The 15,326-nt window shown below is 51.4% G+C and overlaps 1 protein-coding gene across 2 annotated transcripts; it reads left to right on the top strand.

The window, feature by feature from the left end:
• The first annotated feature begins 484 nt into the window (after positions 1 to 484).
• Positions 485 to 8,685, top strand: KLF11 (KLF transcription factor 11). Of its 2 annotated transcripts, none has more exons than XM_061211118.1 (4): positions 485 to 679; positions 2,268 to 2,537; positions 3,821 to 4,784; positions 7,827 to 8,685. In XM_061211118.1, exons 1-4 carry the CDS (start codon positions 638 to 640, stop codon positions 8,105 to 8,107), a joined length of 1,557 nt encoding a protein of 518 aa, XP_061067101.1. In that variant the 5' UTR covers positions 485 to 637; the 3' UTR covers positions 8,108 to 8,685. The 2 variants fall into 2 exon arrangements, with proteins under 2 accessions (XP_061067101.1, XP_061067102.1); XM_061211119.1 differs by lacking the exon at positions 485 to 679 and adding an exon at positions 3,025 to 3,208 and having other exon boundaries at positions 2,455 to 2,537.
• The last annotated feature ends 6,641 nt before the right edge of the window (positions 8,686 to 15,326 follow it).

The raw sequence follows: 15,326 nt of genomic DNA on the forward strand, positions 1-15,326 counted from the left end.
TGAGGTCTCCAGGTGAGCCGCCTCTGCTGGACTGATTCACTTCATGGGGACCTGCGCTCCGGGAGGCTGCGGGCGGTGGCCCCTTTAAGCGTAATCCTCCTCCCAGCCATCCGAACACGCTCGGGGACTTTCCCGGCCGCAGCTGCGCGGTCCCCGCCGCCCGCGCCGCCCGCGCCGCCGCCGCCGCCGCCGCCGCCCCCCGCGCCGCCGGGACCTTTCCCCTACTTTCCAGGTCCTCAGGCTCCGCCCCCTCGCCGCCACCAAAATACATGCCGCATCCCGCCCTGCCCGATCACGCCGCTGCCAGGCTCTGATCACGCGGCTCCCCGCGGCGCCCATTGGCCGGCGGCGCACGGGCTAGGCGCGCATTGGCTTGCGCCCTCCAGGCCCCGCCCCGTCGGGGCGCGGTGTATTTTGGTTTGCCTCCGCGCTCCGCCCCTGCGGCCGCTCCCTCCCCGGCCGCCCCGCCCCTCCCGCACCGCGAGGGCCGCGCCGGGGCAGAGCCGCGCGGGCGGGCGGAGGCGCACGCTGGCCACTGGAAATCCGGGTCGCCGCCGCCCGCCGTGCACGTGCGGCAGCTGCCGTGTACCGAACTCCCGCCGCGCGGCCGCTTTGTTGCCTCCCGGCCGCCGGCACCATGCACACGCCGGCCTCCGCGGGCTCGGGCGACGCACGCGCGGTGAGTGGCCGCCCATTGGAGCGAGGGGCGAGGCGGGGACGCGCTGCCAGTGCGGGCCCAGGGCGCGGAGGAGGCTAGGGGCGCGCGGGGCATCACCGCGCGCGCACCGTTAGGAGCCCGGGCGGCTTCGGGAGCCGAGAGGGGCGGTGGCCGCACGAGGCCGCGCCGGGAGGGGCGGGAAGTGGGCGTGTGCCTCGCGCTGCTCTTTGCGCAGCTTTGTCTACCGCTCCCGCAGCGGCCCCGCCCCGCCGGCTTCAGGTGCGGGCTATTTCCAGCCATGACGTCACCAGGCCCTGTGAGGAGGTGGCCGTTGGGCGGGGCGCGGCTGGCGGGAACGCGGCACGCGGGCAGCGGGGGCGGGGCGCCGGCGGAGGGGCAAGGACTGTGGGAACGCGGCGCACGGGCGGTGGAAAGGGTGAGGGGGCGGGGCAAAAGCTGGCGGGAAGGTGGGGGCGGGGCAAGGGCTGTGGGAAGGTGGGGGCGGGGCAAGGGGCGGGGCAAAGGCCGGCGGGAAGGCTGCACGGGGCGGGGGCGGGGCCCGGCGCCTCAACCCTGGCGGGCTCCAGTCGGGGCCTGGGGGCCTCGAGGAGTTCGCTGGTTGGACCTGGGACCTAGTCGAGCCGCGCGGACCGCTGAGAGGCCGAGAGAGAGGGGTGGGAGCCCCGCGCCGCTCTGTCCCTGCCCGCCTGTGGGCCAAGCAGGCGGCAGCCCGCACGTCTGTGACTTCACAGTTCCGAGGCCCGGGCTGCGGGCAGAAGTGGGGCTAGAGCGGCGTTTGTAAAGGCGGCGGCGTTGCCTGTGTGCTTTGGGGGGCACCTGGGCAGGACAGGTTGGATGTTTAGGCAAACTGAGTGGAAGTGTGTACCTAAGTAGATGTAAAATTTCTCTGCGAAGAGATCAGTTAGTTTCAGTCGCTTCCCGCCCCGCTCTTGCTTGACAAGAGGCGGTCTGCTGCGCTGGAAAGTCCTCGGGGCCCGGGCTTGTGGCACATCTTACACTTTCTTCCTCTCCCCGCGCTGGCCTTGTGGCGTGAATCGGTGCTCCTGGGTGTGGGGACCGGGGCTGAGCCAGCGCAGGCTCTCCCGCCCAGGGCTCTGCTGAGTGACGGCCTCACTGGTGTGGAGCCTCCGGGGTTGTCGCAGATGCGTCTGTGGGGACGCTCTGGTGGCTTCGCCGACTCAGAAGGGCTGCGCTCTCATCTCACCCAACCTCAGCCATCAGTGTCTTTTCCTCCTCCCCCGGGGACAGTTTGGTACTAGCCACTGCAGCTCACACCTCTGGAAGTAAGTGTTATTAATCACTTTCCGAAGGAGAACACTAGCTTAATAACCCTTGTTAAGAGTCAGGATTTTCCGTGGAAGCCGCTGGCGGACCGAGCCCATTGCTCCTCCTCCCCCCCGCCCCGCCGCAGAACGCTGTCTCGGAGCGAGTGGTCCTCGGCGCTCGGCTGGCATCCTTCCCTGGAAGCCACAGCGCGTGCGCGTGCTGCCGGGGGCGGGGCGGGCTTCTGGTGTGCGCGTCCCCGTGCTGTCCGGGTGCCCCTCCCTGTGTTTCCAGGGACTCAGCCGCCGTGTTGTGTCGACTTTAGGTTGACATCATGGACATATGCGAGTCAATCCTGGAGAGGAAGCGGCACGACAGCGAGAGGTCTACGTGCAGCATCTTGGAGCAGAACGACATGGAAGCTGTCGAGGCTCTTGTTTGCATGAGCTCCTGGGGTCAGAGATCCCAGAAAGGGGACTTGTTAAAGATAAGACCCCTCACACCTGTCTCTGACTCTGGGGATGTTTCCACCATTGTGCACGTGGACGCAGCCACACCCGAGTTACCAAAGGACTTCCATTCTTTATCAACTCTGGTAAGAGGAGGGTGAGAGGAGCGATTTGTGCAGTGGCTGGAGTACCTTCAGTAAACATGCTGAAGAGCTCCTGGGGAGATTCACCCGATGCTGGCAAGCAAGTTCATACCCTCCCCTGTATGGGTCCTAAGGGTGAAAACTTCTTTTATCTCTTGAAAATATGCTTTCCATTGATCATAGCTTGCAGCCAATGATGAAAATGGGGTGAAAATGCCCATAGGCTGAAACGTACAGATTGATGGGAGAAAGCAAAATGTACTCATTTCCCTGGGGAACTGAGGGTGGAGGCTTAGGTTCCCCCAGATACCCCAGGCCAGGGTCAGGATCAGCTGCCACAGCTGGGGAAAGCCTGTGCTTTGGCACCAGACAGCCTTTGTTAGCTGGGTTGAGACCCTGGCCTCTGCCACCCTGTGGCAGCCAGCTTTCTTGGGTGAGTTGGGTGCAGTCAAGCACTGGTTTTGGTTTTTGTTTTCTTAACTTGTTACAGCTATGAAGTTACTGGGAAAAACTGCTTCTCAACTTGGAGAAGTCGAGAGCTGTCAATTGCTAACAAAACTGAAAATTATAATCTAATTGTCCTGAGCTGGAAGCCTGCCCTGGAAGGAGAGTGTGGAAAACCGACTTGGAGAGACATGAGAAGGGACTTGTGGGTAGTGGAGAGGATTGTACAGGTAGTGGGCCTGGCTGCCCGGAGCACGTCTCAGCTTTGGGATCGTCCACTGAGAGGCTGAAGATAAGTGGGAGTGGTGGGGGAGGTGTTACAGAGGCTGGCTGTAGGCAGAACCCCTGGTTAGAGCAGGGCCTTTTAGGGATCATTCTGACAGGTTTTACCTCGCATCTAGTAGGCACAGGATACGTGTGTGATTGATTGGATACGTGTGTGTTAAATGATTACCACGGAGATTTTTAAAGAATTTTTGAGAATCTAAAATTATCGTGTAAAGCTTTCATCTTGAATATAAGTTTGATTTCTCATTTGTAGTCCTAATATGCAAATTGTTCATTTCAGTAGCTGTGCGAGGCCAGGAATGGCACTGGCGTCCTTATAACCGAGCAAATGGATGGGTTTGAGAGAGGTCGGGAAAAGGGGAGAAAGCTAGAAAGTAAAGTGTCTCATGCAGCTTTTATATCCACTGGGTGCGATTGTGAGCAGACTTTGACCAGTCTTTTCTAGATACTTCTTTGTAAAGACCTTGGGGACAACATGATCAAAGTAAGTTCCTTAAAATTTAACCAAAACAACCTTTTCACACAGTACTTTTTTTCTTTTTTTTTTTTTAAAGTGCATGACTCCTCCTCAGAGCCCTGACCTCCTGGAGCCATCAACAGGGACAGTTGTTCCTTCCCAAGTAACTGATTCCAAAGCACCCATGGTCGTGGCTGTCCCCCCAGCCTCTACTGGGGCAGCCGGAGTGCTGAGCAGGAGGTCAGAGAGGGCCCTGCCTGGTTTGAAGCCAGAGCTGCCGGAGCCAGCTGTCAGCCCTCACTGCAGGGCCACGGTGACAAGTGTCATTTGCCACACTGGGGGGAGTCCTGCTTCTGCCCACGTTCCTACCACCCAGACTCAAGCACACCAACTTTCAGCCAACGCGGAAGGAGAAGCGCAGTTTCTGGGGCCTGTTGAAGCTGTGCAGGACGCACACCTCACACGCGGTGTGCTCAGCGTTAACTCAGCGTCCTGTCAGCCTTGTTTGCACAAGTCCAGTGGCCTGAGCCCCACCGACAAAGGCCAGCAGGCAGGGTGGCCCGTTGCAATTCAGACCTGCTCACCAAAGAATTACGAAAATGACTTGCCAAGGAAAGCCACCCCTCTGATTTCTGTCCCCTTTCCTAGTCCCCCTGTCCTTTGCCAAATGATCCCTGTGACTGGACAAAGTGGCATGTTATCAGCTTTTTTGAAGCCACCTCCCCAAGTGTCTGCAGGGACTGTCAAACCCATCTTACCCCATGCTGCTCCAGTGCCCCAGCCTGTGTTTGTGGGACCGTCTGTGCCTCAGGGAACTGTGATGTTGGTTCTGCCCCAGGGGGCCCTCCCGCAGCCTGCCACGTGTTCGTCGAGTGGAATGGCTGTTGGGAATACCAAGTTACTGCCCCTTGCCCCTGCTCCAGTGTTCATCGCATCCAATCAGAACTGCGCCCCTCAGGTAGACTTTTCCCGAAGGAGGAACTATGTTTGCAACTTCCCAGGCTGCCAGAAAACCTACTTCAAAAGTTCCCACCTCAAGGCTCATCTTCGCACTCACACAGGTGAGAACTGAAGCAAGTAGGGCATAGGGAATGTCGGATCCCGTGATTGGGAAACACACGTCCAGCCGCCTTTGAGTGGGAGCGAAGCTGAGAACCACTGGAGAAGGTGGCCATCTTTCTTTGGTTCTGAAAAGCCTTCATAGTCTTGGGGTGAACGTTAGTACAGCTGTCAGTGGTTTTCCTAGAACATGGTATCTGGTCACCCCAGTAGCTAAAATGTAATATAGTTCTGTGATTGTGAACCTGTGATTGAGAACCTGTGATTGAGAGGCTTTTAGGGTGAGGCTCACATTCCCCCTTTCTCTTCACATTGCAGTAGACATTCTTTTCTTTGCATTTTAGAAAGTGTCCATTCACGTTCAATAAACATCTTATCAGTGTGACTTAGGCTTACTATGGGGAAAGAGCTCTCCAAAGTATGAAAAGTTTGAATTCTAGAATGTTTGAACTTTAAAGGAATATTGTTTTTTTATTTTTGGAAATATGTAGTTGTAATTCAGAAGGAGTCACAAAAGAAACTAACTATAATGACTCAATGATCTCTTTATTGTCCTATCAGCTCCATCCAGTAGAATTTTCGGCAGTGATGGAAATGTTCTCTGTCCATTAGGAGGGTAGCCGCTAGCCACACGCACTTGAAACGTGAACAGTGTGTCTGAGGAACCGAATTTTACGTTTTCATTAAGGTTGCATTTATGTAGCTACATGGGGCTGGTGGCTACCATGTTTAGCGGAGGTGTGAGGTTGCCTGGTGGATAGAACTTCTGCTGAAGTTGATTAGGGCAGAATGTCTCAGGTGTTCTGTGACACTCTTGTTCTTTGAGTTAGTGTCAGTTGTTTTGTTTTCAAGGGTCCTGTGGTTAAATAGTCTGCTTGTTAAACTCACCTTTCGAAGGTTCACACACACACATGTACATATAATAAGCCCAGTTAACAGGTCGCAGGTTCTGCAGTAAAGATGTGCTTCGTAAACTGTCTTGATCGTGGAACCCCAGATGTCGGCTAGTGGCCTGGGGGACAGCAGTGAATTGTGAAATACGGTTTAGGAAAGGCTGAATTGGAGGGAGTTGTCATAGTACTTTACTTTGAAATGCTTTCCCGGTAGTGGTTTCTAATTAGCACATTAGAACTCCAATTGTGGCAGCTCCCGCTTGCAGAATGAAGCCGCATCTGGAAGGTGGGCCTTACAGAAGGAGCCCTACTGTCCTCCACACTGCGGAAGGGGCTGTGTGCTTCCAGGCTAAGGCCCCAAACCTGGCCTGTGAAGAACTTGCCTCTCTGCCTTTACCATCTCTCTCCAGTTCCACATTTCTGCCCTTCACCTTCTGCCCTCTGCCTGTCTCTACTTACTGAAAGCCCTTTAAGGGCCGTCCCAAAGTTAGTTCTTAGAACTCTTTCCCGATCTCTCCTTTATTTGACCCTAGTGGTTTGTTGTGTTTTTCACCACATTCTCCCTTTGTATTTTTAGTTACTTACATACGTGTCTGATCTCACTGGATATAGACTCTTGGTGTCTGTCCCAAGAGCCTGACGCTAGTCATTGGTGCTGCAGGGTCGCTGTCATGGCTGTATCGGTGTGAACGGGCACCCCTAAGGGGCTCATTGACTTGGCAAGCCCTGCTTTTCACTGAGAGACTGCTGAGGTGAACTTCAAATCACATCCAAACAGAGATTCCACATGTGGGGAAGCAGTGGAATGAGGTTTTACTGTTTATTCAGTCAGCTTCCCTTGGTAGAAAGATAAGGTGATCATACAAGCTCTTTTCAGGTTTCCCAAAGTACTTAAATTTAAGTAACCATAAAGGTTCTGAAGAATCAAATTCTTGTGTTATTTCGCAAACACTAAATTGGAGTTTTCATAAAAAATAGAAACCTTGGATAGGTTTACCTCAGATAAGATAGTTTTTCACTGTACCAACATGAAAATTTGTTTGATTAGGATAAGGTCGAGTGAGCAAAGGCTACATTTTTGATATGCTGAAAACATAGGGCACTTTATAAATCCCACGCCAAAGGGTGGTGGTTCTCTGTCCAACATCTGGCCATCTGGTATGCTGCCAGCACTGGTGGTAGTTTCTGGAAACAGGTAACCTTATGCTTTCAACATGGGGTCTTTGAAATCCATCACAGCATCACTGTGATAATGAATTTTCCTTTTAAATCAACTTTGAAAAACATCAGATATTTAGTTGATCTCTCTCCAACACTCATTCATTCAAAACCATTTATTCACCACCTGTCATACAAAGTGCTGTGCTGGGGGTTAAACTGTACGTAGATGGATGAACTAGACAAGTCGTAAACCTTCGGGAAGGTAGGTCACGTGACAGCACGCAACAGCATTTAACAAATCCCTTCACAAGGTTGCACAAGCGGTCTATGGCACAACCTGGTCAAGATCAGGGCTTCAGGATGCAGGAGAGGGAGCACTCCTGCTGGCTGGAAAGGCCCAGGAGGACTCTGCGGACAAGGGCTTCCCGCTCACCCCTGTACTTCCAGGAAGACACAGTATGGGCAGGACACCTGCCGGGTGCTCTGAAACTTTGAGTAAATGACAGATGCTTGAAGCTTGTAACAACAAGAAGGTAGCTGTTAGAATTCTAACCTGTTTTGCAATTAACCTCTTTGTCAGTGTAATAACAAATAGGAAGATGGAATTAATGATTCTGAGAAGTCTTGCAGGTCCTAGGAGGGATTTTTTTTAGATGTGCAGCTTCCAGAGAGGGAAGGAGTCATTCTTTTCAAGAATCTACCTCCTACCCCAAGTCCACAGTCAAAGATTTATTTTTATTTAAAAATATCTTTAGAAGGATTAGATTAGTTTGACGTCTTTGGGCCCTGACATATTACATCTTAGGTGTGGCAGGAAGAAATGCATCTTGGACAATTTCTTGACTTCCAAATAACCTGATACCAGAATAATAGGATATTACTTGCTTCTTAGGTTTTGATGAATACAGTTTTAAAACGACATGAATTAACCTGTCCAATAAGGTGCTGAGCATTCATGTTTTCTTTACTTTGTGTTTTTTTACCTCTCAGGAGAGAAGCCTTTCACCTGTAGCTGGGACGGCTGTGATAAAAAATTTGCTCGTTCAGATGAACTCTCTCGCCACCGCAGAACTCACACTGGGGAGAAGAAGTTTGTATGCCCAGTGTGTGATCGGCGTTTCATGCGCAGCGACCACTTGACAAAACATGCCCGGCGCCATATGACCACCAAGAAGGTCCCTGGCTGGCAGGCGGAGGTTGGCAAACTGAACAGAATTGCCTCAGCAGAGAACCCTGGGAGCCCGCTGGTGCGCCTGCCGGCCTCTGCATGAAAGGTCCTCCAGGGAATTGTGGATGGGAATTTTTCAAAGCCTTTTTTCAGGAATGGAAGTGATGGTTTTCTCTCCAAAAGAAATTGTCTTGAGGGCTAGGGGAGCTGGTTCTGATGAAAGTATGTTAACTTGTCTTTTTTGGTGGGGAACCCTGTTCAATATCTTTTGTAGTTTCAGAAGTTCTTTTAAGGAAAATGGAAGAAAATTTGATAATTTAAATCACCAGCATTCAAACAAACATTTCGGCAGGGGCTTCCCTGGTGGCGCAGTGGTTGAGAATCTGCCTGCCAATGCAGGGGACACGGGTTCGAGCCCTGGTCTGGGAGGATCCCACATGCCGCGGAGCAACTAAGCCCGTGAGCCACAACTACTGAGCCTGCGCGTCTGGAGCCTGTGCTCCGCAAGAAGAGAGGCCGTGACAGTGAGAGGCCCGCGCACCGCGATGAAGAGTGGCCCCCGCTTGCCACAACTAGAGAAAGCCCTCGCACAGAAACGAAGACCCAACACAGCCAAAAATAAATAATAAATAAATAAATTAAAAAAAAAAAACATTTCGGCAATAAATTTTACAAAATCTGGATTTTTTGGATTTTTTTACAACCTTCCTATTCCTGTTTTGTAGAAATGAGACAGGTTACTAATTTTTATACTGTTTTTTATAAAAAAAAATTTATATTGTTGGTTCTCAAATCACCAGTTTCTATATAGATGATTTTACAATCTTCTTTTCAATGTTTAACAACATTTTTATAATAACCCTACTTTTAGTAAAGTTGGCACGTTATTCAGACAAAAAAACTTTACAACTTTGTAATCAGGCCTTTTAGATCTAAGAATTTTTTAGAATCAGAACTGGTTGAATAGGGGCCTCTTAAAGAAATGGGGGGAAAAAACTTTGCAGTCAGCTTCTTCATAACATTTTCAAGGGAAATTCCAGACAACCGTTTCTTTAAGGCTGTAGCCCAAGGAATTAAAATTTTAGTTAAGTAGAACTTAGTCACCTGTGTCCATGGTGTGACTTGTGAAGAATGTACCCCAGAGATTAACTTAAAATACTCGGTAGATACCCGGTGAGCAGAGAGCTGCTGTAGGGTCTGAGTGTCTGTACTCTGCTGAGAGCAGACCATTCAGAGTCTCCTGTTTGTACCTCAAACCCCCAAAAAAGAAAATATAAGCACTCAAACCCAGCTGCTTTGTCAGTTTGACTTCTTTTGCTGTGGCCTTATCCAAGTGTTTTGTGGGTAGAGTAACTTCTTAGAGAAAAAGATGTCCTTAGTAGTTGGAGGAACTTTCCACCAAAGTAAAGCTTATGTGAGGTAAAGCGGACATGCAAACAGTCCAGCTCCAGTGTTCTGATTCCTTTATTTATTAAGTATTAAGAACGATGGGGAATGCAAGTTACACTAAGCGGCAGTAATACTACCAAGCTGTCCTTTCATTCATTTTGTTTGAAGGAAATTGTTTTGATCAAACAAAATTACTTGGAATGGGGTATTTTGCAATCTGCCTAGAAAATAGACCATGGGCATCACTTTGAAGCTGTGAGCACAGGTCCTAGCATTACAGAGACTGCGCCCCAGTGTCCAGGTGTCCAGGAAGCTGCTGAGACTGCTTTTGTTGGGCAGCATTGGGAATCCAGGCAAGAGAGTGCATGTAAGGCACACGGTGATACTGCTCTGCCCTTCGAGCCTGGGAATGGTTTTTATTGTGCCGTATGTATTTAGATTTTTGTCATTGCCTCTTATTTATTTGCATTTACCTTTATTAAAATGACAGTAAGGTGAAATATTGAATAAATATAGTCAGGTTTTGTGTTCAGGTCTTTTTAGTCTAATAACCCTTGCCTGGTCATTCATTGTATGTTACTTGATACCCATGAAGTATCAACCTCTAATTGACACACAGGTCTGTAAGCGCCGGCTGTGTGTTTAGTAGGCTTCCATGTCTTCGGAGACTTCTGTAGTTGAGTATTCCTACTGGTCATGAGACGTGCTACAGTTGGAAGAGAACCAGAATTCAATGTCTATAGCTTGTGATTCCCCACCACCCAGTTCTTTCTTGCACTCACATCTTAAATCAGCATAAACATTTCTATATGTATGCTGTAAGTGGCATTAAATTTGGATATTTTTCTTAATTATACGAAGTAATGTTAGTCCTACTAATGTTCTGGTGGATAATACAACGTCTTTGAGTATTTGGTTGCTTGTCACCTTGAACTTCATTCTCTGAGCAGTGTTGTTGCTAAAGGATAGATGTGTTAAAAAAAAAAAAAAAGGTTTTGATTTACACTTCCATTTCCTGATTAGACTTTGAAATACCTTCTGTAAACAACACTTTTGGCCCTCTGTTGATTGAAAGATTGTAAATTGGGAAACAGCTTCATCTGAAAAATGCAACGTGAGAACCAGAACCCCGCGGTGCGTGTGCAGCGTGGAGCCCCTCCGCTGCGGCCCGGGCATTGGAGGAGGGCGTGGGTGGCACGTCCCCCAGTGCACTTTACTGCCTGAGCAATTTTGCTTGATCTTTTTTGACTTTGAGCCTTTCAAGTAGTTAATAAAAGTTTAAATGTTTCAGAATTATGTTTTATGTAACAGACTTTGACTTATTATTTAAATGAATATGTGTGATGTAACTTTTTTCTTTGGATCATATAAAACTTTTTTGATTTGCAAACTGGACTTGTGTCCTGTGTCATTTAACTGCACTCCAGTGTACCCAGTGTCTGACCCTCCTCTTTGTTTTCTGGGGTTCTTTTCTGCTTTCAGGGCACCCTTTGGCTTCTTTGGAGGGTCCTTTCTGAAAGAAACGTGTGAAGGAGCGGCTTCTGTGTTGGCCAATCTGACGTCAGGACCGGTCTTGGCAGTAGAGGACCGTGGCTGCTGGGTAACCCATGACCCTCATCCTCATGCCGTCCGTGTGTCAAGAGGGGAGTATGGGAGGCAGCCTCTTCCCTCCCTTCCCCCACCCCCAGCCCAGGCTTTAAAGGTACGCCAGGGAGCCACAGTCTTCGCTCCTGCTCCTGGAGTACGTTCTCTCTGGAACCCGCTCTGCTGGGGCTGTGCATCCACGTCCCGCTAGGGGAGGCCCCGTGGGTGTGGCCAGGCACTTGCGTGGGCTCAGCTCCGGTCCCCGTGGTGCTTGTCTGTGAACGGCACCGGACAGGGTTGGTGGGTTCCCCTGCAGGCCACACCGTGCTGCTTTCCTCTTACCTCACTGCTCCTTCGCCAGTCCCCCTCCTCTCCCTGACCCCTCTTCTATTCCCCTCACAACTTTGGTGATCTTTTCCAGCCTTGTGACTTAGATAAAAATAACTTCTGTACCATAAAGACCCCCGCATGTATGTCTCTCCTTTACACTCCGCACCTGGCTTCAAATCCCTGTATCCAGCTCTCTGCTTGGCACCTGTCTAAGCAGCATCCCAAACTTTAGACGAGTGAACTCCTCATGTCCTCCACACTTGCTTTTCTCACAGTGACCCCGCTGCCTTTAAAAAGGACAGGGAGTCCATCCTTCTAGCTGTTCAGGTGCAAAACCTTGGAGGCACCCTGGGCTCCTTTCCTGCTCCACAGCCAGTCTGTCACAATCCTGTTGACTGACTGCCTTCCCAAGCCAACCATCCTGGAATGTGATTCCATGAGCCACGCTAGACCCGGTTATGTGTGTGTGTGTGTGTGTGCAGGTGTGTGGGGAGGCGGTAAAGGATCACAATGCGCTTTGCATTTAGCAATCCACTTAGAAAAGTCTCTCCAACTCCAAGCCCCTTTGCGCCTAGGTGCCGGCCACACGCCTGTTAGCCTCAACTTTGTGACTCTGTACCTGCTATCCTCCCTCTGTGTCACCAAGATTTTACTCTCTGGCTGTAATATCCACTGTTCTTTGCTTTCAACCTGCCTCTTTGTTTAGGGACTTTTTAAATTAAGGACTTGAGACATGTTGCTAACACCCAGGCCCCATCCTGGGAGGAAGTCCAGGCACCAAGGACACCGCACCCCAGGGGGGTGAGACACACTCAGTCCCTGCTAAGTTAGGGAGGCTCGTTCTCAAAAGCCTCTCACCACTCTCTAGGAAGCCTAGTTGTCCCAGAATTGCCCAGAGCTGGCTCTGCAAACAGGTTTCCTCTCCCCAGCATGTTCTCAGCTCAGCAGACAAACTGGTCAACAGCAAAGATGATAAAGAAGAAACAAGTTATAAAATAAACGTCACAGGGATGTAATGTACAGCATAAGGAATATAGTCAATAATACCGTAATAACTTTGTATGGTGACAGACGGTAACTAGACTTACCAGGGTCATCATTTCGCAATGTAGAAAAATATCAAATCACTATGTTGTACACCTGAAACTAATATAGTATTGTAGACTAATTATAATTTAATTAAAAAAAAAGAAGACTGTGTTTAAAAAAAAGAAACAGGATGCTACAAGTCCAGTGGTGCTGGGGGAGGAGATGCACAGGCAGAGAGAGATGATGACAAGGTGGGGCAGTGGCAGCTAAGCTCTCACCGCCCAGCTCTGGTGATAGCCTCTGGGAGCCTTCCCAGGGCTCTCCTTCTGTGGACTCCTTTAAGACTAGAGGTTCTACCCACTAGGAAGAACTTGCCAGTTTTATTGAATTTGATTGTAAGTCTTGTGGGTCCCACAAGACTTGTGGATGGGTGGGTAGGGGTATAGATGGATGGATGGATGGATGGATGTGATATGATTTCTATCACGGGGCAGCTTACATTTTAGCAGGTAGATTAGACTTGCAATGTTCAGTAAAATATGGCAAGTTCCTACTGGAGTGGTCAGAACCTCTAGTCTTGAAGGATTCCAGGGAAGAGGGGCCCTGGGAAGGTCTACAAGACTCCTGCCAGGCTGCTTTGTTAGGTAGTGTTGATTTGGACTGAGACAGGCCTGGGTGCAGGTCTGACTCCATCTAGCTATGTGTTGCTGAGAAAGGTACTCTACCTTTAGTCTCCTTATTTATAAAGTGAAGACTAGGTAGAGACAGCAGGTAGTGTGCCTATCTCAGGGTCTGGCACTTTTACTTTGTACGTGGAAGAAAACCTTAGTTGTTTTCTACCAATGGGAGCTAGGGCACAGAAATAACAGAATGGGCTTAGAGTATTTATTCTTGTGTTGCCGGCTGCCATCCAGAGTGTCAGGGGCTGTGCTAAACGGCACAGGGGCTCCCACTGGCCAAGTTGTGACAGTTTAAACGTTAAAGTGATAGTAGTATGAATTCCACTTCTGCCCATGATGAAGTAACAGGAAACAAATATACTCTCACACCCAAAATAACCAGACAAAAGGTATCAAATGAGAGTTTTCCAGGAGTTGGACCTTAGGTCATGAAAGACAGTGACCCTGAGAGATAGGAAATATGTGAATCCTGTGACTGCCCAGATTTGCTGCCTTGAGGAAGTTTCCAGATTGTGGTGCAGCGACAAGAACTCAGCAGGGACCCAGAGGAGTCCCCGAGTTGAGGAGATGGAGCTGAGGGTCCAGGGACGCCAAGCTATTGGGGGTGAGGGGCAGACTGCCAAGAAAGAGAGGACGGCCCAGAAAACCCTGGAGATCTCCAGAGGGGGTGCCTGGGGGGAGGGGAACACCCTGAAACCGAAGGCAAGTCCTGTGCGCAGGGGCGTGTGTCCACCTCTGGGTTGAGGAGCCGTCTCTTGCATCACTTCTCAAAGGGCCACCCGACGTGGTTAGAGGGCCGCTCTAGAGGATAAGGCGCTCGGAGAGAGCATAGAGGGCGCACGCGGTGGGCCAGGACGTTGGCGGGGCCTCGGGCTCAGTGTGCGCGGTCCCCGACCCCATGCCCACCTGGCTGGATGTTGGAACCCAGGAAGATGGCTCTGTGTGTGGGAATTACACGAGCTGTGACAGGTGGTGCCCAGGCGGTTCTGCTGAGAGACGCCCCTGCCAAAGGGCCACAGCGGGGCAGCAAGTCCGCACACGCACTTCTGGGCCCCCGAAGAACCAAGGACCCGGGCTTCAGCAGCCGCGCGGCCCGCCCGCCGGGCCTGGGGGCCTACGGTCGGCCTCGAGGGGGCGCAGCCGAGCTCGGCTCCCCGCGCGGGGGACCCAATCCGCAGAAACCGCTCCGGGGACCCTCAGAAGCGCTTCTGCCGGGGCTGCCGGGAAAATTCCTGCCGGCATGCGGCCGGGCTGGAAGCCAGGGTCCCCTTGAGTGTCTGCAGACCTGGGTGGGAGCATCCCCCGCCCCCAGCTCCCTCCGCGCGACCCCCGCGGGCTCCGCACCCCCGCGACCCGCCCACCTCTCATCCACGTGGCTCTGCGGGGGCACAGCGCCGGGCGGCCATTTGTCCCTCAGGCTCCCAGCGACCGGGGCAGAGGAAGAGGCGCCGTTGGGCAGGGAGAAGCGGCAGGGCCTCCCCACGCAGCCCGGTCCCCGCCACCCAAGCTGCCCAAGGACGGGGAGCAGCGAGGATGCTGGAACCCCGACGGCGACGGCTCTTCCCACCTCACTTTGATCACTCGCATCACATCTTTATTTTATCCCCCAGGGCCCACCTGGCACGGGGCCTGGCCTGGAGCCCGCCCTCTTCTAGTAGATGTTGGCTAAATTAAAAAAAAAAAAAAAAAGTAACGTGTCTGTAACCTGTGCTACTAAGGTCATATTATTTTTATTTTTCACTCAAATCCTCTCCTCACCAGATTAGTAGAAAAGTCAGCCCCTCCCTCTACAGTTTCTCCCTTTCCCTGCAAATAGTCCTAAACCTCTCAGGCTTAATTATCCCAGGCTGGGGTCTTTGTATCCGCCACTTTCCAGGGACAGAGACACCCAGTCCAAGCGGACACCCTGCTGTGTGGACGCCTTGCTGCCACGTGGTGCCACTGTTGACAGCCGACCACAGGCCCCTGATTTTGGTGGAGGTTTGGACCTTGAAAGCGCAGCCGGGTGCCCTCAGTGCCACACGAAACCACACGCTTTTTCAGTCTCGTGTGCACACCCCGGGGCACCAGCTCCACAGGGTGTCCATCGGATGTCATCCACCTCTTGAGGACTTAAAATGTGTCACCGCTCCTTCCCAGGGTCCACACGTCACAGAAAAGGCAGCTTTTTGTTTCCAGAGGGGTTTCATCACACCAGAAAATTGAGCCCCGCCCACCTGTTAAGGTCTGATTTGGTCCCAGGGGGTCCAGATGTCACCACCCCAAAGGTCTGGTTTTACATTGTCTCCTTCCTAGGGAGAGCACAGGACT

This window comes from Eubalaena glacialis, chromosome 14, assembly GCF_028564815.1.
Source record: "Eubalaena glacialis isolate mEubGla1 chromosome 14, mEubGla1.1.hap2.+ XY, whole genome shotgun sequence".
Classification (NCBI taxonomy): domain Eukaryota; kingdom Metazoa; phylum Chordata; class Mammalia; order Artiodactyla; family Balaenidae; genus Eubalaena; species Eubalaena glacialis.

Coding starts and splice junctions, on each gene's coding strand:
- KLF11 (XM_061211118.1), top strand. CDS start 638: ATGCACACGCCGGCCTCCGCGGGCTCGGGCGACGCACGCGCG. Junction 2,538..3,820: donor TCCATTCTTTATCAACTCTG/GTAAGAGGAGGG, acceptor TTTTTTTTAAAG/TGCATGACTCCTCCTCAGAG. Junction 4,785..7,826: donor TCATCTTCGCACTCACACAG/GTGAGAACTGAA, acceptor TTTACCTCTCAG/GAGAGAAGCCTTTCACCTGT.